This window comes from Chrysoperla carnea, chromosome 2, assembly GCF_905475395.1.
Source record: "Chrysoperla carnea chromosome 2, inChrCarn1.1, whole genome shotgun sequence".
NCBI classification, from domain to species: Eukaryota; Metazoa; Arthropoda; class Insecta; order Neuroptera; family Chrysopidae; genus Chrysoperla; species Chrysoperla carnea.
Genome location: NC_058338.1, coordinates 4,632,111 through 4,660,084, shown reverse-complemented (window position 1 = coordinate 4,660,084; position 27,974 = coordinate 4,632,111). Strand labels below are relative to the sequence as shown.

General features: G+C 31.3%; 2 protein-coding genes across 2 annotated transcripts; one reads left to right on the top strand and one right to left on the bottom strand.

Moving 5' to 3' along the window:
• Window positions 1–185: 185 nt before the first annotated feature.
• Window positions 186–27,539, bottom strand: LOC123294258. Its single transcript, XM_044875380.1, has 12 exons — window positions 27,268–27,539; window positions 26,378–26,518; window positions 26,160–26,310; window positions 25,572–25,954; window positions 25,056–25,406; window positions 24,200–24,805; window positions 14,117–14,224; window positions 13,909–14,046; window positions 8,402–8,558; window positions 7,958–8,340; window positions 731–1,051; window positions 186–659 (listed from the first exon to the last, which is right to left on the bottom strand). The coding sequence occupies exons 1-12, from the start codon at window positions 27,505–27,507 to the stop codon at window positions 216–218; spliced, it is 3,423 nt and encodes a 1,140-aa protein (XP_044731315.1). The 5' UTR covers window positions 27,508–27,539; the 3' UTR covers window positions 186–215.
• Window positions 19,634–23,058, top strand: LOC123293624 (esterase FE4-like). The gene is made up of 7 exons (XM_044874504.1): window positions 19,634–19,918; window positions 20,080–20,220; window positions 20,614–20,773; window positions 20,839–21,230; window positions 21,794–22,132; window positions 22,253–22,436; window positions 22,717–23,058. Exons 1-7 carry the CDS (start codon window positions 19,718–19,720, stop codon window positions 22,986–22,988), a joined length of 1,689 nt encoding a protein of 562 aa, XP_044730439.1. The 5' UTR covers window positions 19,634–19,717; the 3' UTR covers window positions 22,989–23,058.
• Window positions 27,540–27,974: the final 435 nt, after the last annotated feature.

The following is a 27,974-nucleotide window of genomic DNA, read 5'->3' as shown; positions in this document are numbered from 1 at the left end:
AAATGGAGGTTAAACCCCATTATTATTATATTAAAAAACATCTCAGAAGTTTTTAGAAAAAATATTTAATTTGTTATCCATATATTTACAATTACAATAATTTGAATTTCTTTAATGTACAAAAATAGATTTCATGAAAAATTAAAATTAATTAAAATTCTTGAGTTTTAAAAAATAATCACACATTCTTCTCGAGGCCATGCATATACTTAAAATTATTGTTTGTACAAATTATTCCAAAACTGAATTCGTTCTTTCAATAAACTTTTCTTTGGTTGTGGTTTTAAATCAATTTCCAAATAATTTTCATCATTTGGCGTAAAAGGTTTCCATTCTACATTTATATGTGGATCAGATGTTGCTGGATTTGGATTACCAGTTTTGGCAAAATTCGTCCATAATGTCGTCATTATATGTATACCTGCAGCTTCTGGTGTATTTGGCGTTACAAAAGGACCCAATGCTGATTTAAATAAATATGGTAAATCATCACCATGATTCGCACCTTCATATACATCCCAGTTAAATAATTTGCAACTAAATTTAAAATCATCAACACTGATTCTAAATAAATAATTGTAAACTGGATTACTTGCTTTCCGTGAGAATTCGGTTGCAAAAACTTGACTTTGGTGTGCAAATAAAACATCGGTCCAATACTGAAAATAAAAGATATTTAAATTAATTATTTAAAAATTAATTCTTAAATGAAGCGTTAAAATATACTTACATCTGTCATACTTTTAATGTCAGTAATTTTATAAAATTCCTTAATTTTTTTAACAGTTTTCACAATTTCTTCCTTTGATTTCAATTTTTCCTGTAAGCCACGAGGAATAAGTACATCGTTATCAAATTGGTATTTTTTGAATTCAATAAAGAAATGCATATCCATTAGTAAACCTTCTGTATCGGTTACTCCAATCATTATTGGAACATCATTAAAACGACCTTCGCGTAAAATATTTTCTGGTGTGTCGGGTAAAAATGCTGATGGTATGTTCGGTTCTACGTTTGGTGATATCTCACATATTTCGCCGCATGATTGGACCTAAAAATTACATACCCCTTTTACTATTGCAGTCTCAGAGATAGTTAGTTACTGAAATTACTAGAAGATTCTCTCATTTATGTCTTCATGATCTTAGTTTGACAATCATTTGGAAATCGTATTTTTATTTCTAATTGCACAAAATAAGAAGTCTAAGTACTTGATTTTTTGGCACTGCTTTATTCATTTACTGAGTTAATAGAAATGCCCAAGAATCCAAATCCAACAGCCATAAAGTGTGGTCCTTTGACACTTGGCCTGAACAAGTTTTGACACTTTGGAGGAATTTTTTGACAAAACTCTAAAGGTAACATTTTTGTATGAAATCATAGAGGGACAACTCTCTAGTTTTCTTTTCACACTCTCTTTAGGGAGTAGCAATTATTGACGATTTATTTTGAATGAATGAAAAATTAACTTACCTCAACAGGAACAGTTGCTCTTTGAGCATTTAAAATGTCTTCTATTTTCTGATTTTGTAAAAATTTTAAAATTTCTTTATCGTTAGTAGATTTGCAGCCCAACAATTTAACCAATTCATAATCATGGCGCTTTTCGCTTGCCCAAGGATTCATCGCAACACCACTTTGTAAAATTGCTTTATGAAACAAACCTTTTGATAATGGCGACAAAAGATGATAACTAACAGAAGCAGAACCAGCACTTTCACCAAATATTGTCACATTATTTGGATCACCTCCAAAGGCTGAAATATTTTTTTGCACCCATCGTAAAGCTTGTGTTTGATCTTTTAATCCAGCATTTCCTGTTACACCGCAACTTACATCGTTCAGACTAAGAAAACCTTTAGGAAAATAAAAACATTTTCAATTCTACATTTTGGTAAGGAAATTTTTAATGATTCTCACCTAAATATCCTAAACGATAATTAATAGTAACTAATACAACATTTTTAGCTACCAAATATTCCGGACCATAAAAATCAGAATTTCCAGAACCTAAATAAAATCCCCCACCATGTATCCAAACCATTACTGGTAATTTCTCTGATGTTTCTTTGGGTAACTAGTCAAAATAAAACCCAGCAATTATTTTTAATATATTAAAATTTTTTATTTACAACATACCTTCGGTGTAAAAACATTAAGAAATAGACAATCTTCAGTTCCAGAAGGTTTTGTTCCTGGTAGAAAATCAGGTGCAAAACAATGACTTCGTTCTTTTTTTGCATCTAAAATCTCTTCTGTCCATGGCTCAGGTGGTTGGGGATCCTTAATTAAAATATTACAAGATTAATATTTTTCAAAAACAATTAAATAAGCTTATAAATACCTTAAATCGTAATTTTCCAATTGGTGGTTTTGCGTATGGAATGCCTTGAAAACTTTTAAAATCATTTCCATTTGAATCTTTAGCAATACGCCCACATAATTTTCCTTGTTCAATTTCAACAATAACATCAGCCATGTTTACAAATGGGCAAAAAATTATTTATTCCAAATAATGAAATCGTTTCAAAATATTTTGTAAATAGGCCAGAATCTGTTTATTGAACTTGTTTTCAAATTAAAACTTAAAACGTTTATCAGAACAATTAAATCTATTTTTATGTAATATCAATAATGATTATGTCTCTGTTCCCGATAAGAGTCGGAGAACTAACTCAATTGATTTATTTTAAATATGTTTTAATATTTATATACTTGATACTTGAGTCACGTCACGTGATCTCTTGATTATGAAAACACAATTCATCTTTGTGGTAATATCAACAGTAAACAGAATATTTTGTATATGTAGCGTAGCCATTCATCCATCTTAATTGATAGCCTTGAATAGTCTATAAAAAAACAAATTAACTTTTGTGATAAATTTTCTCATGAAAAATAAATTTGGCAAAATTAAGCAAATTGATTGCGATTAATTTTAGCGATCATAGTTAGCCATTTTATCATATTTTTGACTCGTCATGGTAAATTGATTTGGCAACCAAAAAATGTTATCTTAAAACAAGTCTTCCCTTATCATCCTTCCAGTAATGACCTTCTTTCGTATGTGGAAGTTTTTCCCATTGAAAAAATCAAGAAAAACGCAAAAAAATTTTGGAATTTGATGAAACTCAGTGGATGGGGTAATTTTGATCCAAAAAGTATAAAAATCAGGTTAATTTAATGATTGGATGCAGAATTTCTGAGATATCGCAATATTTGGATCGATTTTAGTCCGTGTCTCAAAAACTATTCGACCAGTCATCAACTGCACCCGATTTTTGTACTTTTTGGTTCAAAATTACCTTGTATACTAAGTTTTATCGAATTTGGAGATTGAAAAAATGTCTCGATTTTTTGCAATTTTTTAATTATGCAAGTAACATAACTTTTTTTTGCTGGCAAAACTTAGTTTCGTACTTTCCTAAGGGGTCCAAATAACATATCAAAAAAATAGCTTTACATCGCCTTTTGAAGCTTTTTTTTTAAGATTTTACTGGCGTACCTTAATACTTCTACAACATTTTTCAGTTAATAATGTAAACAAACATAATAAATAAAATAGGAAAGGTATTTTTCAGAATAAATAATCAAGGTTACCATGAAGTAACTGATGAAGTAGGGAATATTTTATCTATAAAAATAATTTATCAATTAGTGATACCAAAACAAAAGAAGTGTTTACTATCTTTGTATATATAAAAATAAATTGCTGTGGGTCTTTGGGTCTTTGTCCAACTTATTACTGTGTGTCCGAAACAGTAATGAATCGTAGGTGGTGGTGGTGGTGGTGGTGGTGGTGGTGTGGGTGTGGGTGTGGGTGTGGGTGTGGGTGTGGGTGTGGGTGTGGGTTGAGTTGGGTTTTTTTTCAATTTTATTGATCTGTATATATAAAAATAAATTGCGTGCGTTAGTCTCGCTAAAACTCAAAAACGGCTGGACCGATTTTCAAAATTTTTTTTTTGTTTTGTTCGCTATAGTTCAGGGTTGGTTTAGAAAAAAAAACTAAACAGAGCTGATATTAGAGTCATCGTAGAGTTACTCACAGGGCATGATAACCTGAACAAGTTCCAACATCAGATTGGAAAAGACTATTTCCCGCGTGTGATAGATGCGGAGAAAATTCAGAAGAAACAACGATCCTTTTTCTCTGTTACTGCCCAGCGCTCATACAGCAGCGAAAGAAATGGTTTGGTTCGGCCATAGTCGAACCAGAAGAACTTAAGAAACTCAGCGCTAGGCAAATACTGGGTTTTAGTACATCAGTTGGTTTATAATAGCCACTGAAAAGCGTAGCGGGGATAGAGTGCAAGGGTCTATTTGGCGATGCTAGAGCATGGTCTGCTAACTTCCATACCCATACCCCATAGATGGAATTTGCCAATCACATTATTTTTCATAAACATTGGTTTGGCTGTTGATTTAGGGGCTTGCTCCAGGACTGCCAGATGGAATAATTGGATACAAAAAGGGAATAATTTTGTAATTCTCTGTATTCAGCTAGTACAGGATAAAAATAACAGTACCACTTTTTAAAATTTTTTAATTTTAATATCAATACACTACAATGGCCTTGATATCAATTTGATGATTAAACTTTTATATATCATAATTCATAATATTATGACGGTGACAAAATTTGTATATTATGCTAAATGACAAAGCACCATTTTATTATTTGATAATATTATTTTTTTTTGTAGGAACCATTCGAGTGCAAGGGAATAAAGATCATTTTAATTTTGTTAAAAAAAATAATAGATAAGATACAATTTTTTCATCAAAACAATACTTAAATCTAAATGAGCCGGGCGAAACCTTTCGTGGTGACTTGACTGAATATAGAAAGTCAACAAAATTTTATTTTATTCTTGATGATGTATAATATTTTGGAAGGAACTATTTGAGAGAATATGGTAAAAGTCGTAGTAAGAAAAAGCAATCAAAGTTTTTAGATTTTGATTACATTAAATTTGGTAGTCAAATTTGATCTGCTATTCGAAATATCCCAAAACATCGAATAAATAGTACAATATTAAATTAAGCAAATATTTTTGAATTATGACACTACCCGGATCATTCGCTTATATTAGCCTGTAAGTCAAATTTGAAAAATATGAGAGCAAACCTGAAAAATATGACCCGCTGGTATAGTGAGGCATCAACAATACTGAAACACTTTGTATTTGCTGCATATATTTAGAGTAAGATGTGCCAGTGTCAAAGTCAGGGTCTCTAAATTGTCATGATGTAATGAAGTTATTGTATTTTTTGATTAGCTAATTTGTGGGTACATAAATTCCTCTTATTAATTCAATAAAAATTAATTGAGAATATAAAATTATACTGCCATAGCTCTTCAAAATAGTAGGTACAGTATTTTCAAATGAAACCTTTTTTTTTAGATCAGTAGAAAATGGATATAATTTTTTGAAGGATTCTAAAAACTGATGAGGGTGAACAGACTCCGATTCTTGTTTTGCGTCACTGAATGATGCTGTAATGGTTATATAGTATATAATAGCAAAAAAATTTGCTACGTATGTTTAGTTGAAGCTCGTCTGTACTCTTCTGGGTGCCTCATGACTTGTGTTGTCTTTGACTCAGGTACAAAACATCTCCTTCTCAGCAAAGTCGGGCATGGGTGAAGCTGGCCGGACTACGGGCTTCCCCGAAGTTTTTTTTTTAACGAAGTTTGTGCTTCCCCGCGATAGTGTGAAGAGACTTTACGGTTAACTTTTTTACTATTAATAAGTCTATTCTAGAAGCTCGATACCGGTTTAATATGTTCAATGCTTGGACTATTCTGTCCCTTTATCGCATTTATCACTTGCTTTTTGAAAAATCCATTGCTATTTGAATCTTGCACTTTTCTCTCTCTGTACGCCTGACTTAATTATTATCATAGAGATGACTCTTTATTTGTGTCTTATCTGATTGACATTTAAAAGCTTTCATAATAGAATTATTGTAATCGGTTTTCTTGCTTCCATTTAATAAATACATATTACATATATTATTTATTGAAAACTATGATTAAAATATGTCAGGTAAGAGAATGCATTTTATAGGTGTATTTAAATATCAAAACCAAGGTCGAACCATGTAGATATTACCTACTTACCTTTACCAATTGCAGTGACGTAGCTAAGTGGCAAGTGTCTCGCTACATAGAGGAAAAGCGGGGTCCTACTCCGTCTTTACACGTTCAAAATAAAGATGCACATGATAATAAAAAATATTTATTAGACAAAAGACAAAAAAAGATTTTCAACAAAATTACCCGTAAAATTCACAATCTCCAAGAGAAGATTGGTGTAGTAACTCGAGCGCGTCATATTAACATATGAGGGGATCCTTGGACCTTCTTTAGTGCCACCACCTAATATTAGAACTAATTATGAGGGGACGCACGTAGGGCAGATGATCAGATTAATAAAAAAGAAATTGCGATAGTTAAAAATCATAGTTAAAGTTTGTACAAATTATCCCAAAATTGAATTCTTCCATGGAGTAAGCTCTTTTTAAGTTGTGGCTTCAAATCAATCTCGAGATAATTTTCATCAACATTAGTAAAAGGTTTCCATTCGACATTAACATGTGGATCAGTTTTTTCAGGATTTGGATTACCAGTTTTGGCGAAATTCGTCCATAATGTTGTCATTATGTGTAAACCAATAGCTTGTGGTGTATTTGATGATATTACAGGAAACGGTTGTGCTTTGAATAAATATGGTAGTTCATCTAAATGATTTGCACCTTCATAAGCCTCCCATCCAAATACGTTACAACTAAATTTTACATCTTTTATGTCGATTTTAAACAAGTAATTGTAAACCGGTTGGCTTGATTTACGTGCAAATTCTCTTGCAAATATTTGAGTATGATATGCAAACAAAATGTCCGTCCAGTACTGAAAAATATTTTTGATGGTTAAAAAAATTGTTCAAAGATGTGAAGAGTGTGTCAGGCTTATACAATGACGGGTCCGAAGCGCGAGTCTATACTACATCATATGCTTCATTGTCTAATCCGAATAAGTCTAGAGACTGGGTACAATTTAATAGCTCATGCCAATATTTAGTTAATCAAGAATTAGTCTTAGCCTCTGTAGCTTGAATTAAATCCTGAAATATCTGGATGACCGAGCGTTGCTCGATATTTTTTGAGTTAAAGAGACACAAATTTTATCACTAATATAAGAATCGTTTTAAATGTCTCAACACAAATACCAAATTGAATGTCCCGGTAATGTACTTTATTTCGTTAACTACGATAAACACCAATAGATGTCAGGAAGAGTCATATTTTGCAGTTTGTTTCAGTTTTACCTGAAAACACGGCTAAAACGAAATTTTTTTTAAATGAAACCTAGCTAGGAGATCAAGTGGAAATGATATTTTGATTCCATAAAATCAGTAAAAAAGATAAACTTTCTCCCAATAACATGGAAATGATTATTAATTTTAAATTATTTACTTAAATTTGAGCATTACAGAAATAATCTACGTCTGAGACAATTTTCCTTTTAAGGTGGATCGATAAAATGGTTTCAAACTTTTACTTACATCCGTCAAATTTTGAGTATCATTCGTAATTTTATAAAATTCTTTTATTTTCTTGATCGCTATATCGATTTCTTTTTTTGTTTTTAATTTTTCCTGTAAATCCCTCGGTATTAAAATATCATGTTTTAAAGTATGGCTTGTATATTCCTCCATTAAATCTAAATTCATTATCAATCCTTCTTGGTCGTTTATTCCAATCATAATTGGAACATCATTAAAACCTCCTTCACGTAAAATATTTTCTGGTGAATCCGAAATAAATGCAGACTGAATGTTCGGTTCGATATTTGGTGATATCTCACAATTCTCACCACATGGACGAACCTAAAAAAATTTAATATCCGTGTTAAAATTTGGTATTAATTAGCCCATCAAATGTATAAACAAACCTCGAGAGGGAAAGAAGCTGTTTGAGCATTTAAAATATCCTCCAATTTTTGATTTTGTACAAATTCCAAAATTTCTTTATCGTCTGTTGATGTACAACCCATTAATCGAATAAATTCATAATCCTGACGAGCTTGTCTTGCCCAAGGATTCAAGACCACACCACTTTGCAATATTGCTTTATGAAATAAGCCTTTTGATAATGGCGATAAAATATGATAACTTATGGAAGCCGAGCCTGCACTTTGACCAAAGATTGTAACATTATTTGGATCACCTCCAAAAGTGGAAATATTCTTTTGTACCCAAAGTAAAGCTTGTGTTTGGTCTTTTAATCCAGCATTGCCAGTTACTTCACACGTTGGATCCTTAAGACTGAGGAAACCTTTTTCGAAATGTAATAACAATTTTATTATTATTTTTTTGTTTTTGTAAAATAATCTTACCTAAATATCCCAAACGATAGTTAATTGTTACTAAAACTACATTTTTAGCCATTAAATAATCCGGGCCATAAATATCTGAGTTTCCAGAACCAGAAAAAAATCCACCTCCATGTATCCATACCATCACAGGTAATTTTTCTTGTGATTCATTTCCTAACTAAAAAACAATATTTAATAAAATTAAAAAAAAAAAAAAAAACCTTCAAACAGAAACTTTGAAAATTTTTACCTTGGGTGTGTAAACGTTCAAAAATAAACAATCTTCGGAACCAATGCATCCTTCTCCTGGCAAAAGACTTACTGAGTAACAAACACTTCGTTCTTTTTTTGCATTTAAGATTGCATCTTTCCATGGCTCTGGCGGTTCTGGGGCCTTAACAAATCAAATATTTTAGATTCTTACAAGAGATAGTATAAGGTCGACCTTCACCCATTTGATAACCAGATGAGACTTATTGATTTTCTATCAAAAAGTGTTCATGGCTATTTTTAATAATATTAATTTTAATCAATTCCACGAACGGCTTTTTTTCAGACAAGCCTATATCATTATTTTCGTAATTAAATTATCTTCTTCTGATCCACTTAGAAAAAATCGGGAAAAAATTTATGTGTCCGTTTTCGATAAAACTCTGTATATAAGGTAATTTTGACCCAAAAAATACAAAAATCGTGTGTATGTATCGATTGGATGCCTAGTTTCGGAGAAAATCGCTCTTTGTTTCCAATTTTATATTATATCTCAAATGCCGTGCATCCAATCATGGACCCCTCTGTATAACCGTACCAACCAACTTAATGGAAAATAATTTTGAATTACCTTAAACCGTAATTTTCCAATCGGTGGTTTCGCATACGGTATACCTTGAAAACTTTTATAATCATTTTCATTTGCATCTTTAGCAATACGTCCACATAATTTTCCTTGTTCAATTTCAACAATTATATCCACCATTTCGAACAATGCCTCGAAAACTGTCTTTTGAATTCAATAATTAAATCATTGTATATGAATCAAATGCAATTTTCTTTAAATTAATTATCTTGAAAGATTTATTATTTAGTCCATTTGGACATTGACCATGAAAATATGAAATTTTATATCACGTGGTATTCATAAATTTTTATAATCCTTCAAGACATAAAATTGCATGATTACATTTGGTTATAAAATTTGGAATGCAAAATAATTTTTTGGCGAGATTTCATATCAGGAATGCGGGATCTGCGCCAGCTTGGGGAATGTTCTTTCCTTAACTTCATCGGATGTTATAATATTTGAAAATATAAATAGATATATAATTAAAAAATCGTAATTGGCTACTGGTTATCGAATCATAGTCAGTGAATAAACAAATTTATCAATTTTTGTCATACCTGCGTAGCTCCCAAATTAGGACTCAGATCCAAATTTGGAAAAGAGTTTTTTTCTTGCTCTTGATGAGCTTATTTTGAGAAGTTAGGTTTCTGCAGTTAATAACAGAACACGTTGTATAAGTTAATTTTGACCCAAAAAGTACATAAAACGGGTGCATTTGTTCCCGCTTCTTACACTGGACGTGGTTTCATGCAGATAAACTGAAGTGATTGATTTTTTCCTTTCTTTATTAGTAAGTGTAATATTTATTATTATGGACAGAAATTGGATGGCAATTTCAACATTTATGATATGAATAGGAACATAGTGTTCATGAGAGGAAAGAACAGAATGCGGTTTCCGGAAGCAGGGAATTTCTGTCCTACCGCATGGGCGTAAATCAGAAAAGGCACAATTTCGCATGAAAATAATTTTGTTTAGGATATTCTGACAAACATTTTCCACTTGCTCCCATTTACTATCGCGGAGTTTTTTCCTGTGTTAGTCATTATTTTGGTTTCGTTGCCTATATTAAGGAAATAAAAATTGAAGTAATAATTTTTATTAAAGCAACTATTAACATGAAAAATTACACAAATATAAAATTTATTCAAGATTCAAATAATGTTTCCACATATTTAAAACGATTACTATCTGGATCCTCCGCCGGTCTTGGATAATGATCAATATGGAAATAATTTAATTTTGATCCAGTAATCGGTTGCCATTCAATACTATGATAATCGTTTGGTAAGGGATTTGGATTATTCGATTTTGCAAAATTTGTCCATAAAGTTGTAATCAAATTAACAGCTTTTTCTTCCATTGATCCAATTGTTACCAAATCCTTTGTTGTTTTTGTACTAAATATGTAGCGTGTATCATCTAAATGTTTTAATACGCCAGCTTCTTTGTTGATTTTCGATGTTAGAAAGAATTTATAGAAATATGTTGGATACGATGAGTATAATGAAATGTATTGGACAAGTTTTTTTATTGGTATCCCAAAATAAATATCGGTTATAATCTAAAGAATAAAATTAACAGTTTTTAAAACAACTTATATTTTAAATAACTTATAGGGGTGTACCATACGGAAGCCTGAATGGCTCACAATCTACCCACAAGGTACTACTACCCACAAGTATTAACCCAACTTTTAAAAAGCCACTAGTTCACTTTCAACAAGTGCACTTGTGATTTGTGGTATTATGGAAACGAACCTTTTTGAAGATGTCAGTCGGTGATGATTATCCTTTAATTATACATTTTTATTTTCTTAAGAAAAGTATTCAATATGATAAAAGTAAAACCGAAAAGGACAAAAGTCTGAATGGACACAAAGGTCAAAAAATCATACTTTTCGAGATATTTTATGCGTCATTGTACTAGTTTTCATTTAATATACACTGTATGCTCTTCTCAAGTTCTCGGTAAACTGTCTCGAAAGCTTAGAAACCGAAGAATGATTTATTCTCCCCCAACTGACATTTTCCAAATTTTTAGAAAATTATACCAAAAGCTATTCTCTATAAAGATTCTTTGTATGAGGAAAATACCTTGTTAAAAATGTGTTTATTTTCATATGAAGGTACTTCATTTTTGTAATAAAAAGTTTGTAATTTTTTCGAAATTGTTTCTAATGTTGAACTATCATTATCTTGCAAAACCTTATATGGAAACAAATAACGGAAATCTTGTAAATTAGGCTTGGCCAATCCCAACATTTCAACAATACTACCATCCTCATTCAAAAAGCCCGCTATCGTTGGACATTTGAAAAAACTTCCATTTTTTATTGATTCTTCCGGATGTTCAGTTAAAAATGCAGTTTCATGATCCACTTCAATAATGGGGGCGAAATTAGGTAATTGAATACTATTAAGTTTCTAAAACAAAAAATAGTACCCTTAAATTTTATTTCTTTTGACGGATGGATTTACACATTCGAAAAATGCGTTGAAAAAAACAGGGCCTCGCAATCACCGTGGCTCCCGACCTGTCTTCCATAAAAAAAAACATTAATTGTTACCGTTGTTCCATTCTACGCATTAAGTACACGATTCAAAGGCAAAAAAAAGATTTGCAATGCGATTTTCGAAGTTTCTTGCCCAAAACTTAATTAGGTTCAATTGAAAGAAATTCGATTTGATTAAAGGATCAAAGTACGTAAAATGGGACAAAATGCTGAAATCATATTGAATCAAACCGCCAAAGAGTAAGCCCTCTTGGTGGAAATATTTTCCGGCCGATAATCCAATTAGTCTTGCAGTGTTCTAATTCTAGAAAAATAAGTCTAAAAGATTCTAAAACATTTTGAAAAAGAATGAAAAAGGTCTATGTTAAACTTACTAAGCACTCATTCTTTTAGAATTGTTTTTCAGAATACTGTAAGTCTAAAATAGACGATTGGCAGAAAGTATTTCCTCTGCGTCCATCGGCAGAAAAGATTTCCTGCTTAGTTTCTTAGTTATCAGAACGTGTAAATCCACTTTCAAATTATTTATCCATACTCTACTAAATGTATAATACTCAGCATCACCCAATTCCGCATACGTTTTACTTTGTAAAAATTCTAAGATTTTTTTAGGATCTGATGTGTTACATTTAAGCTTTCCCAGAAAAGATTTATTTGCCTCTTCCACCGAAATACTGTTAAACGCCCAAGGACAAGTTGCTGAACCACTTTGAATAATAGCTTTATGAAATAGTCCTCGTGATAAACGACTTATTAACAATGAACTAACTCCAACAGCTCCAGCACTTTCTCCGAAAATTGTGACATTATATGGATCTCCACCAAAATTTGAAATATTATTTTTAATCCATTTTAATGCTTCCACCATATCTTTGCAACCAGCATTTCCCGTAACATTTAATGATACATCATTCAATGAAAAAAATCCTGTTGATAAGAAAAATACATAAAACTTATTTTTAGAGGAAATGGTTTATCGAATTCGTAAGTACCTAAAACGCCTAGACGGTAATTGAATGTGACTAAGATTACATTTTTACTCATTAAAAAATCAGGTCCCAGTTCATCTCTGATACTACAACCAGTGATAAAGGCTCCTCCATGAATGTGTACCATCACTGGCAATAAATTATCACATTTCTGCGTTAAATCCTTAAATAAATAAAAATATCGATATTTTAAATTAATTCGACTATCAAACCAATCATCAAACAAACGTCAATAGTATAATAGCCATAAAATTTGAATAAAAAGGTTCTCCAGCACCGAATTTAAGATAAGGCTGCGACCTCAAGTCCTCCTCTAATTGAGGTAAGAAAATTTTCTTATTTTTTTGTCGAATCACTTTTTATTCTTCATTTAATCTTTATTATTCAATAAAAATTGCAATGAAACCTGGTTAAGTGAGACATCAAGGGAACTGCAAATTTGTCTCACTTATAGAGACCATTTATTCCACTTACCCAGTGTCTCAGATATCCAGGTATAAATAAATATCTATCTCATTTACAAAGGGTTCCATTAATAGAGGTCGGAATACAGGTTATTTCAACTATAGTGATTTCACGTCAATTCATTGGCTACATTTATTAACATCAACAGCGTTACTTTCCCCACAAATTGCTATGCAAACTGTACCGTTCCTTTTTTTACACCCTATCAGAGCCTTCGCGTGAAATCTTGTGCCTTTTATATAATCATCGGTTCACGTACTGGAACCTTTTTCTGACGAATTTTCTTGACCCATGTTAGAAAACACAGTTCCAGTTCAGGCTATTCTGATAAAAGTACACGTTCTAGTTTTTTTTGTTCTTCAGAACTTTGTGATTGAATTTTGTATTTATTCTGATTCATGTACTGATAACGATTTGAGCCTTGGTTTCGGCATTTTTCAAATAAACATGCGTATGATAGTAAAGCAAAATTAAAACTGAAGGTCATTGAGGCTCAAAATTAGTAAAGTGCGAACATTGCGGGTAGAATAAGAATAAGTAAATAATACAAGGTTATCTCAGTCCGCAGTTACAGAGCTGCTAATGCATATAAAATTCACTCGCTGTCTCAGTTAGAAAGGTAAAACTATGACGGTAAAACGAAAATTTCCTTGCGAACAAATGATAATTTAACGAAAATTCAATGGGTTATAATAACTATTGTACTAAGACTTACGACTGGTGTGTAAACGTTAACTCTTAAACAATCTTCATCAACCAAATCGGGATAACTTAGTACATTGAGATAAGATGGACATACTTTGGTTCCAATTGTACCATCAAATACACCTTCCCAGGGCTCTGCAGGTAATGGAGGCTGTATATTTGTTAAAATTGTATTAATTCAGGATATTTTTATTATTTAACACAGGGCAGTTTTAACATACCTTAAATCTTAAATCTCCAATTGGTGGTTTTCCATATGGTATCCCTTCAAAACTGTAAAACTCATTTTCGTAAATGTCCAAATTTTTTTTACCTTTTAACTTTCCTTGTTTTATTTCAATTGTAACAGATGCCATTTTTTTAAACTTTTCTCGATTCTGTATGCTTTAAAAAAAGTGAGAGACAAATGAAAATTAGTACTAGTTATTATTTTTTTTTTTTTTTGAAGATTTCTTAATTAAGTGCCCTGGTGGAAATATGACTGCAAAGTTTAGCTCATCACTACAAATATTGGAAGCCCATAAATGTGATGGGAGGCAACAGTCACAAAAAAGACATTGCGAAAAAAAAAACGATTAATTTTGTTTTTACAAAAGATACGGATTTAAAGGAAACAGATGCCACAAAATATGCACGGATGTACACATCTTGCATATCTCAAAGTTAAAAATCGTAATTTGGGTCCCTCTAGGCCAAAAGTAGTTTATTTATCTCTCCTTAGATCCAAGGCTGTGTACATCCATGTCCAAGCCCCAACTTAATAATTAGTTTTATTAATGATATCAGTAAATGTATGTTATTTTTATTTTTACACATTGCTGTTACCGTTTATGATCTTCACCACTATTTATGTTGTTACTTATGCAAAGTGTATTACAGTTATGTATTATAAGTTGTCACAATTGTATAATTAAGCATATTTTAGGTTTATTAGAATGTAATATAAATAAAATAATAAAAAACGTAACAAAATGGTTTTAAATAAAAAGAAACTAAAAAAAATTTATTCTAATAGGCAAATAATTTAAATAATCATCCATACTTTGTAAATACTCCACAATCAAATGAAAGTTATTCACAATTAACACTTCGTCCGAACATTTCACGAAAAAAAAACTAACTGACTTCGTATCCAAAATTTCCAAACTAGAGCATGTTAATAATAAATTAATTTAAACCAATGTTTATTGCCGGGAATAATTATTTATCTTATCAAAAATAAAAATATAATTTTATAACTTTTGTGAGAGTGTCTTCCTATTTACATAACTTTCTTTTTTTTGAATCAAAAATTATTGGGAAGTTATTTTTTTTTTTTGTAAAATATTGGCAGCGAATCCGTAATCGATTAACTGAGTGAAATAGTGAGTCTAGGTATACCAAAAGAAACATTTAACGCTTTTTAGAGCTACATGGTTAAATTCGGCAATATGATCTGAAAAGTTCGAGTGGAATATTCCAGACTTTTCGAGAATGATTTAGAATGTCTATTATATTCAAAGGTTTAGAGAATTTGCTTAAACATTCCAGAATGATCTAGAATGTACAAGAATAATCTAGAATGTTATAGAATACTCAAATGTTACTAAATGTCCTATTATGTTCCAAGATGTTTTGGAATGTTCAAAAATGATTCATAGTGATCCAAAACGATTGAAAATATTTTTTAAAAACCTAAGAAATTTCTATTATGCTGTCTATAAATTGATTTAACATAAAATTTTCAATTATTCACAAAGTCTAGTTGATTAATGGAACATTCATCTGAATAGATCTAAGATGGAGAAGCAGCATCAAGCTTATGTTATATTCTTGGCAGAGCCGGATTTACACAAAGCGCCGCCCTTGGGCAACTGCAAAAAATGCCGGCCCAAGTTTCTTCAGCTAAATATATACCCATACAATTTGAACTGAAGAGAAAAATTCCCCGCAAATTTTTTTTATCGATGTTATATGTTTAAGATTTCGTCATTATTTCAGAAAGCGTATGAATCAAGGCTTAAAAATTTTACGTTTGTGAAAATCAAAAGTATAAAATTTTTTCAACATCTTCAACGTTTTTTGTCATGTCTAAGATCAAATTCACATGAAAGCAAAAGTATTTTGACCTAAGTGGCCCAAAATGTAAATCCAGGCCTAATTCTTGACCGTCTTACGCCGGACATTGATGCTAATGTAGGTACAAAGTAATAGACACGTGTAGGATTAAATTAAAGAAAATTTTCTTTGGAGACGTCACTCGTGGTTATTTAATTACAATATTATTTCAATTTGGAACCAATTATTTTCTTAAGGCAACAACTCATTATATATAATTAATTTTTGGCCTTCCTTTCAATTTTAATAAAAAATTTAAAATTATATCATTCTTAGAAATGATCACACCTGTTCCGATAGTTGAATTTAATTTCTGTGTTTTTAATATTATTTACAAAATATACGTTCAAACTTATTTCATTTTCTTTCACTTTTCCAGCTAGTTTTCCAATTTGAGTGATAAATAGTTTGGCCTGGGACACCCTGTTTTAAAAGCGATATTTTTTATGCCATTGGATGACGTAACTTATAGTATAGTGACGTAAGTTTTAACATTTTATGAATGCCATAAAACTTAAGTTAAAGGTGTGATAAAACATACCAAAATAAACTTGGATAAGTCCACGCGTGGCCACTATTTCTTGTACCAACAAGTTCCTCACTTTTCAAAAACTCTTACAATAATTTTAACTCATATTATTCGAAACTCAAAGGTCCTTTAATTTTTCTCCGTTTGTAATGCAAATTCGGTCAAAGGTAGCACAGGACTGCCGTACGTCCTTAAATGAGCTGGCGGAACAAATGAATGTAAACCTGATATAGGTACCAGGACACATGGACATACGAGGAAATTGCGAATCCGACGAGCTTGCCAGAAATGGCAGAATGCTGCCGGACACGAGCATGAATAAATATCCGGGAGTTCCATTTGCGACCTGCAAGTTGCTCCTCAAAGAGGATATCTTAAAAAGAGCCAATCTTAGATGGAGGGAAGAACGTACTTGTGGTACTACAAGACAGATATGGTCTGAGTACAATCGCAGGAGTTCCGAAGATTTTATATCACTTCCAAGGGCCTCTATTCGCAAAGTTGTTGCGGCTATTACAGGACACTGGTTGGGCGGCAGGCATGCAGAACGCCTGGGAGGCATGCAGATGCAGAATGGCAGTGTATCACGACCACTGCATGAGCTGTCACAGTGTTGACGAGGAGGAGACAATGTCTCATCTTCTTTGTTACTGCCCAGCTCTTGTCATGAGGAGATGGACTTACTTGAGCCAGCCTCTTTTTGACGACCTCTCCAACCTGGACTCCGTCGGCGTCAAAGCTCTCCTGCTGTTCTTAAACAGCTCCAAATGGTTCATGGAGTAGTGGCCGGGGATGGGCCAACCCTTTTTCGGTATCACAACGGGCCCTATGGTCTAAGTGGAAAACATATCGATGTCAAAAGTGAATAGCTGAATGTTGATATTTTTGAAAGCAGAACTCTTTATAAAGAATAAATTTTTTTTTGTTTAGTTACAGTTAATTTCAATTTTTATATTCACAAATAATAGAAAAAAATTGATAAAATCTTCATCTAAAATTTATATTGTCCCCATAATTAATTTGATACGCTAGAATAAATTTAAATAAATAAAAAAATGTTTTATATTAATTTTTTATTTATTATACATTTTACCTTGTGTTATTAATTCAGCATTATGACTTTATAACTAACTAAGTGAAAACAATAAAGGACATAATTTCGAAAATTTACGCAAGCTAAACTATGCTCAAGACAAAAAGTTTAGCTTGTTTACATTTTCGAAATGATGGTGGTCCTTAATGTACTTAAAAATTATATTATGTTAGCACATGAAGAAATGTTATGATTAGAATATTAAAAACAATTTTTAATTATTTACTTGGTAGAATTTTCCAACTTGGGTAATCGTTTGGAAAAACATTAATGATATAATTGCCGTTATACCAAAGTATTATTATTATTATTATTATTATTATAGTTACATAAATAGACTTCCATTACAATTAAAATAATTATTTATTTATATTATATATTTTTTTTTTTATTTAAATAATATTTCAATGTTGACTCCGTAGATTAAAAATTTCACCATAAAATGAAATAGGTCCTCACTTAAGGATGTATGAGCATGGTAGTGGGGGCACAAATTTAAAAATAGATATTTTCAATTTTGATGATAAATTTATATTATTACTTGACGATATAAGACGCAAAGTAAGAATAAAATTTTTCGATATCTGGCTTAATTTTCAAAATATTGAAAATTGAAAATTTTGTTTAATTATTTAGCTTTCGATATTTCGAAAACCAAGACACATATCGAAAAATTTTATTCTTATTTTTCGTCTACATTCATGAAGTTATAACAAAATTCATTATCAAAGTTGAAAATAAGATAAAAATATTTTCAACCCTTAATCTACCCTGCTCTTACATCCCTTATATGGACGGTGACACTTAGTTTTTTTCTTTTCTAATTCATTGCTAATATGTTTGCTTTCTATTTAAAAGTTTTTTTTTTTATTTGTTTTCATTCATTCCAAATGAAAATTATCAAAAACTTCCAAAATATGTCGTTTTTTGAGATTCCTCCATAAGAGCCAATGTATTTTATATCGATTTTTAATGACTTTTTTCTTAAAAATTTGCACGGATACCTAAGCTGAAATTTTAACCACATATTCTTTGAGTAAAAGACTACCTACAAACAAATTTTGAGCCTTTAAATCAAACATTGTTGTCATGCTCATACATTCTTAAATAGCAAATTCAAACTTTCGTTTTCCCGAAAACGTTGATAAAGTCATTGATATCCTGATGTTTAGGAGAGCCCGGCTAATCTTTCCTATCCTATTGAGACACGCAACCAAGATTTTATCCCGCGATGTATAGAAAACGATCTCTCTGCGGTAGATACACTCACCGGAGGAGTTGTCAGTATTTGTAAGAACTCCAAAAATTAACAATTTTTCTTATTCACAAAGGCATTTAAACAAAAATGAGCTTCATCTATTTTTTTCTAGAACTAATGGATTTGAGATTCCGTATGTCTATCTCACTCGCAATGATCGCCAAAACCACGAGTAAACAGTGATGTTTACGAAAAAATGTTTCAAACAAAAGTTGTTTATTTTTTTATAAGAAACATTTACTTATAAGAACTTAAGCTATGTTGCTCATTTCCGAACTTAAAGTCACTTTTTACGCCCTGAGCATGCTATCCAAATTTCAGCATGATATCTCTTTTCGTTTTTGACTTATCGTGTACACGGACGAGCAGACAGACAGACAACCGGAAATGAACGAATTAGGTAATGTTATGAATACTTATATCAAAAACTTTTGGGTTGGGTTGGGAAAACTTTCGAGTATACTTTTAACTCTCTTACCTTAACGATAAACCCACATGCTCATGAATCACGTTAATATCCACATTAATTAACAATTGGAAACCGTATTTTCAGAAAGTTTAACCAAAATTAATTTTCCAATTTCCATGTGGATATACGTCAGGTTCTTTCGTTTGTAATACCTGGGCATCTCAGAGTATGCGGTTTGAAATTTTCCCATTATTATTTTATAATTACATATTTGATATTATGATTACTAATAGATCTACAATTAATTATTTGTTTAAATCAAAATTTATTCTTAATGTAAATATGCAAAGAATTATAAGTGTGATAGTATTATATGTCTTAAAGTGTTAAATCCGGCAGTTCGTTTCCATAAAAATTATCTTAAAAGTATTGAATCATGTTAGCGAAATCAATTTTTTATTTATTTATTTTTAAACTACTATTTTTAATCGTAATCAGTGATGAAATCGTTCCAAAAGTTCGTATTGCTCAGGGTGAAATGCAAGGGAAAGTAATGACAAATCTTTTAGGGGGTGAATTTTTTGGATTTCAAGGTATACCATACGCGAAACCGCCAATTGGTAGCTTAAGATTTAAGGTAAATTTTAGATTTATAAGTATATTTAGAGAAAAATCTCAGAGCTTTTATTTAATTTCGCCTTACTGTCCGTTGTTACTTGTTTGTAATTAAATTTTGTAAGTTTAATTCAAGTTTTATGGTAAGATGATTTTTATTGAAAGTTTTGTGTGTGATTGTAGTCGCCGGAACCTGCGGAACCATGGACGGGAATATTAAATGCGACACAAGAAGGTGCAGATTGTTTTCAAATGACTTTATTTCCCGAAGGATATTTTAAGGGTAGTGAAGATTGTTTGTTCATAAATGTTTACACGCCTAAAGTAAGTAAATCACTTCAAATTATTGAGACTCGATAGATAAATTTAATCGAGAAAAATGCTTCAATGTTAGTTTCAAAGGCACACATAAAAAGGCGAAATAACTATTTTGATATGAAAAAACAATTTTGGGTAAAAGTCTTCAGTCCATTTTTGCTTAAACTGTACGGTTTGTGAAAAAATTACTAGTTATGGAGTTAGATTTAGCTTTTCATCAAGCTTGGAAACCTAGGTAAAAAGGAAACCTAGGTTAATGTTTGCGTAAGATGCGCTTACACACCCAACATATTTCACTTGAAGCATTTTTATCGATGAAACTTATTTTTCAAGCATAAAACTTAAAAAAATCCTATATTTTTATTATTAATGACTCAATGTTTTGAAAATTTTATTTAGCTTCCTGAAACACCCAACGACTCATTGAAACCAGTTATGGTGTTACTCCACGGTGGTGGCTACATTTTTGGAAACGGAGGGACGACATTATATGGACCTGAGTTCTTGTTGACTCAAGATATCGTTTATGTTGGTTTCAATTATCGACTTAATGTTTTTGGTAAATTTATAATTGCTCATTTACGAACTCAACCTCACTTTTGATGTCCTGTTCAAATTTTGTAGGATTTTTAAGTTTTGAAGATCCCACAATTGGTGTACCCGGTAATGCTGGATTAAAAGATATGGTACAAGCCTTAAAATGGGTTCAGGCGAACATTGCAAGCTTTGGTGGTGATCCAAATAAAGTCACTATATTTGGAGAAAGCGCAGGCGGTGCATCTGTTGCTTTCATGTTATTATCACCATCGGCAAAAGGACTATTTCATCGTGCAATTTCACAGAGCGGTGTTGCAACAGTACCATGGGTGTTGAACGATCGACAATATCAATTTTTAGCAGAAAATTTAAAGTATCCGGGTAAAAATTTGTCTGATCAACAAAGTATATTCGAATTTTTAAATAACACATCAACCGAAGAATTGATTAGGGCACAACTTGCGTTAGATGACCATCCTGTAAGTATAATAAAGACCGTTTTATCATCTTCATGCAAGCTGAAAGATCCGAAATGATTTCATACTGCATAAAGTTTGTCAGTGGTCTAAGAGACCGTATATAAGGTCGATCTTTACCCATCTGACCACCTTTTGTACTATAAATTATTTTCGGGTAAAAAATATAGTAAAAACACGCTTGTATTGAGTTGATTCTCGTCAATTAATTAAAGAAGGTTTTCCCAGTGCGATCAGTCTTTACTCTTGAGATCATTCTCAATTGCTCCTTAAGTCGAAAGGTCAACGTATTCAAATTATTTGTACACAGGTTAATCGTGTTTTATACATGTCATGGAATTTCTTATCATTTAATTTTATGATTAATTATTACAATAGGAAAAGCAAAAAAATCTATAATGATTTTCCGCAAGTTAAAGGTCATTGCAATAAATGCATTAATTATAATAATCGATCAATGTCGTTTACAAATATTAATGAGAAGATAAAGTAGATGCGTTATAATTCAAACAGGAAACCAGTAACAATTCTCTTCAGTTAATAATTACTGAAATTTTTAATTCTAGTCTCGATCCATGGGACAATATGGACAAGTAGGACCAGTAGTTGAAAATCCCGAATCAAATCCTGATGCTTTTTTAACAGATCATCCAGAAACAATCTTAAAATCAGGTCCTATTAATCAAGTACCATATATTCTGGGTTTTCTCCGAGATGAAGGTGCTTTATTCTTATTGTATACGAAATTTATTGAACCTAATTTTACTGATTCGAATTTATTGGTACCAAAATTTATTAATGTTACACGTGGCACACCGGAAAATAAAGAAATTGGCGATAAAATTAAACAATTTTATTATGGTGATACAACGCCCAGTTATGAAAATATTAAACCATTTATTGAGGTAAGTGGGAAAATTCTTTAAAACTGGTTTGTTTGTGAATGACCAGGTTTCAGGCCCAATTTTTACGATAGGGGCATGTCTAATATAAATTGTTTTAATTCTGATTGGTTTTTTTTTCAGATGACTACAGACATTGCATTTTCACATAAAATTGTTCAAACAGCAAAACGTCTTTTGGAAAGAATGACGGACCCAATATATTTTTATTACTTTCAATATAAAACTGATATGAATTATATGTCCGAAATAATTCCATTTCCAGTTGACATTCCATACCCAGTTGTTGTGCATGCAGATGATAATGGTAAACAAATTTTTTTTTAATTGTTTTAAATTGATTTTTCATTTAATTTTACAACTGAAAATGATTTTTCTAATCTGTAAATTCCAATGCCAGTGACGTCAACATATCACTTTAGTAACACTACTGGCTTTTACTATATTATAACGCAACTTTCCATAGAAACGAGTCAAAATATGTGAATTTAACGTGATTCAATGCAACAACACAAACAAAATTAATGCAACTTCTCAACTTCTACTATCTAAAATACAAAAATTCTAAAAACTAAACTATTTTTTAGGGTACTTGTTTCCATTCTCGTATGGTCCAATTGATGTTGAACCAGATTCAGTGGAAATGCGAGGTATCCATCGTATGGTGAAATTTTGGACAAATTTTGCTCGTACTGGTAATCCAAACACAATGGATAATGATCCACTGTTAGATGTTAAGTGGCCAGCAGCACGTTTAGATCATTTTAATTATTTAAATCTTCAAGACAATTTAACGGTTGAGCCGTTATCGAATTTGATACCAGAACGATTAGCATTTTGGAATGCTTTAGATAAGTAACATAATTAATCGTATCCAAGATTTTTGCATTTACAAATAGCCATAATAGGGAATATTCATGAAATTTAAATTTGGTTCAAATATTTTTTTTTTCCGTAAATTTATTATTTTAGTAATTAATATCTTTTTAATTACTTAAAATTAATTAATAAAAGTACAAATTCAGTAAGAGAAATTCAAATTTAAAAAACAGACGTGACGTCATAGTATGTTACTTGTCAGACTTGTTGACATACTGCATAATATTAATTACTAATATTTTGTATGGTATTACCATGGATATATACTATAATCACAGAGAGCGGCAAAAGGACTGCGTCTTAAACATCTCAAAATTATTCTCTATTTAAAATATTTCTGTACACTTAATACATGAATATTCCCTATTTCCAAATTAATGATTTTTATCGCTCCAATCAACTGTTTTTTTAAATCTGAAATTATTTTTGGAATCAATATACAGACTGTTTTTTTTAAACTTGACATTTATTTTTTTTTGTGCATTTTCCAACGCTTCTATTTTAAACAAAAAAACTTTTATATTTAAAGCACTCAAAAATCCTTCTGAAGCCAATAACAAAATAAACAAAGTATCATACAAGTTTCAAAAACTTGGAAATCATCATGACAACTTTCAATGCGTAATGTGGTTTAGAATAACTTTAGATGGTAAATTATATAAGAATTTATTTTCTGAAACTATGTTTATTATATAAATTTCCATTATACCAATATTTTCGTGGGGACAACGTGCGAAATAAATAAAAGAATTTTTTATTGGTATGGATTTTTATTTATGGTAATCAATCAATTATCAATTTACGTACAAAATTCTCATTAACAGTTATACAGTATGACTATAAAGTATTTTTTTTAATTACTTTTACAAATTTAAATGAAAATATAATAAATATGATATTTCTGACGTCATAAACCTATATGTAGATGATTTATATGTATTTTAATCAAAAAAATATTAGAAAAATAGAATGCGCGAGTGCCTATGCTTGTCATAAGTCAGAGTGTTCACAGGTAAAAGAGGGAGAACTCTGTCGAGCTATCGTATCTCTATGTATCATGGGATGACGTCACCATAGAGGAAATGATACGGTAGGTCCGCAGCGGTCTCTCTCTTACCCGTGGATACTCTAACTGCTCTATTTTTATAATATTTCTAAAATTAGGAATATAAACCAGTTTTATTTTTCTACGCGTTTAGAAGCTTCACCCGTCTCAACTTGACTTTGTTCTTCCTGAGCACTGTCTAAGGACAATTTTCTCAATTTACGACCAATATTACCTAATGTACTCATTCGAAGTTGGGATTTCGATTGTATTGTTGAATTTTCTCGTTTAACATACGCCTTGAATTTTTCCAAATGTGTATCAACTAAATTCTGCCAAAATTTAATCCGTTGTAAATCTGGATTCACACCATATGATAATTCTTCGTCTAAATGTAAACAAAACGTATCGTTATCATTCGATGGTTTCCAGTCGATATTAATTAGTGGATCATCTTCAACGTTTGGATTTGATGTACGTGCGAATTGTGTCCACATTTTAACGAAACGATACATTGTTTTATATTCAAGAGATTGTTTATCCAATTTTAAAGGTGTTAAAACGTTGTTAAATAAATAAGCTAAATCATCACCATGTGCCACACCCGGATACTTAATTTGGAAGAATTTTTTGATTAAGCTTAGTGGAGAATCGACGTTGAAACGATAATAGTAGACAGGACTTGTTAAATTTTCTGCATTTCGTCGAACAGCATAATGTATTGCAACCGAAAATACAATATCAGTCATAATCTGGAAAAATAAAATAATTAGAAATTTTTTTTAACTAATCCGGTCCAGACATAACTTTCGTAACTAATCAAGTCAGAGACGGATTAGAATATTTTGCACCCGTAGACAGTTTCAAAACTTTCTGCATCTACGACCTGTCGAAAAGCATCGATCTTTTTGAAGCCAGAATTAAGTAGGTACTTTAATTTAAGTACATGAAATTATGGATTATTGGAGGACATTTTGATTTTGAGCTTAGACAAAAATTTACCTTAATAAAAGGTACAATGTTAATGATTGATGGAATTGATTGACCATAATAAAACTTTTTGATAATTTCTCCAAGTTTCTTTGATTCATCTGAGCCACGAACCAAATGCATTGAACGTGGTACTGTTACTTCTGGATCGTTAAATTCAGGATTTAAAAATAAACCCGTAGGACCATGAGCCGATAAAAATAATAATCCCTCATCGGTGTTATATCCGAAAATTGATGGACAGTCATAATAATTTCCTTTCGCCATTGTCGTAAATGGATGTTCGACAATAAGATTAGGTTCATTGTCACATAAAACTTCAATAACTGGACACCAAACTGCTGTGATTCCTTCCCTTAAGTCCTAATAAGATAAATATAAATTAAAAATTTTCACATAAAAATTGGAAAAGTTATTATCGTTTTCTAAATTTAGGTTTCTTGAAAATTGATGCCAATGAGAAGCTAATTACAAAAGAATTGACAGAAAAAGCGTAAAATAATCAAAATAAAAAATGTAGAACTTTACTTCATATGTAATCAATTTTTCTTGAGCTTCAGCAATTTCTTCTTCTGGTACAGATACTAAAAATTCATATACTTCTTGATCATTATCTGAGACAAATCCTAATTCTTTAGCTAACTCATGTGGTCTTGAACGATCATATGCCCAATCCGCATTTGCAGAACCACTCTGACAGATTATCTTATGAAAATAATCCCATGCTTCTGGTGCAAATGTTAGATAATGAACAATTGCTGCACCGGCACTTTCTCCAAACAGCGTAACATTATCAGGATCACCATGAAACACGCTAATATTTTCTTTTACCCATTTTAATGCTTGTAAAACATCTTTCATACCTTGGTTTCCAGGACATTCAATTGAAGGATTCTCAAATGCTAAAAAGCCTGTAAATAAGAATCATATTCGTGAAATTCCTAAAATAAGCCTACTGCCATTAGGAAAATTATGAATCCAAAAGCACAAACGGAAATTTAATGGTGGGGGTAAGATGAAGTTTTCATGATCATTTTTTGAGTAATAAATTTTATACTCTAAGCTTGTTTCGCAAACTACTGACATGAAGTTGATAATAAAAGAGCAAATACTTACCAAATGCTCCAAGACGATAATTAAGCGTAACCAAAACGATATCTTCAGTTAAAAGAAATTGAGGTCCATAAAAATCGCTTGTTGATGATCCAGTCATAAATCCTCCCCCATGGACAAAAACCATAACTGGTTTCTTATCATTGTCTGGTTTCTAGATAGAAATTATGATTTAAAATAGCAACCAAAATTTCTCCAAGTTTTGGAAACAAAAAATTTACCTCTGAAGCATACACATTTAAGTATAAACAATCTTCACTGCCAACAAATTGAGTAATGTTTATAAAATCTCGTGATCTGCAAGGTGAACCTTCCTCCAAAGCATCCCTAACACCTTCCCATGAATGCGGCGGTCTTGGAGCCTGTAAATATTATTACATATATTATACAAAAATTGCATTTTAATCAAAAATGATTATGATTAAAATCAGAAATAAAACATTGTGTTTTAAGTACCTAATCAGGAAATTTTTTAAGTTTTCATAGTCAATAATTTTCACAAATCAACTCCCCATATGACTTCGAATACAGGCTTTTCTATAATTTCCTGTAGAACCCTTTACTTTCTAAATAAGCTTATAAAGTCGAACGAAAAAGTTTCTTTACCAAAATTTCTATCTGAGTAGTTAGAGCAAAATTAAATTTTTTGGATTCTGATGACGTCATAAAGTTAAAAAATTCGTTTTTTTTTTATCACAAAGGCAAATTTAATCCGATCTTATTGGAGTTTTTTTTGAAACCCACTAATTTTGGGCAACTTTTTTCAGCTGTGATATCAATTTATCGCTATCATGCTTAATTCCGGGACCAGTACTCCACATTTTTTAAACATATTAGAGCTAGGCTAACTTTGATTATAAATTTGAAAAATATGACCCAAATTTAGTAGGATTACATACTTGGTTGATCAAAATTAGATAAAATTTGGATGTGATAGAGCAAAATTAAAATTTTTGGATTCTGATGACGTCATAAAGTTAAAAAATTCGATTTTTTGATAACACAGGCAAATTTGATCCCGGTATATATAAGGCGCAACATAAATACTTGCCACCGGCGCTATGTGCCCTCATTACGGCCCTGGCTATATTAATTATACTTTTCAACCAACCTTAAATCTAAGTTTTCCAACTGGCGGTGCCGCATACGGTATTCCTTTATAAGAATAAAATTTTTCCCCATTAAAATTATATTCAGCACGTCCACGTAATTCACCTTGTTTGACACGTACAACTTTAAAATCTGTCATTGCTCTAATACGTCGCACTAGATTAGCATAAAATTGAACACAGAATAAACGATTTAAAAGCCATACACCATAAAAATATCCATACGTTAAAACATTTGACATTTCAATGAACGTAGCAATGCATTTGCAATACCATTTGCAGTGTCATAAAGCAATAAAGTCATATCAGCGAACAAATCAAATATTGCAAATATTTTGGATGAATATATTTATTTGTATGGTCAACCAATTAATGATCTGAATTTAAAAAAGAAAAGGATTGCAGAAATATAAGTAAGTCTATTGGTAAATTGGGAAAAATAAATTTATTTAGGTCAAAGTATGAATAATTAGTCGCCCTATTAGCTCAGTTGGTTAAGGCGTAACCAATTCCGTCCGCGGTATGCTTAGGGTAGCGGGTTCGATTCCCACCGTCGCAACAAAATTAATTTAATTATTAATTGCGATGGGCTGGTGTAGTGCATTGTATATGAATGAAGGAGGTGCACTCAGCCTATGAAATTGAGGAGCTGATAAATGAAATTGTCAGCGGAAAGGTGGTAAAACACATATATGATGTCACAATGGGT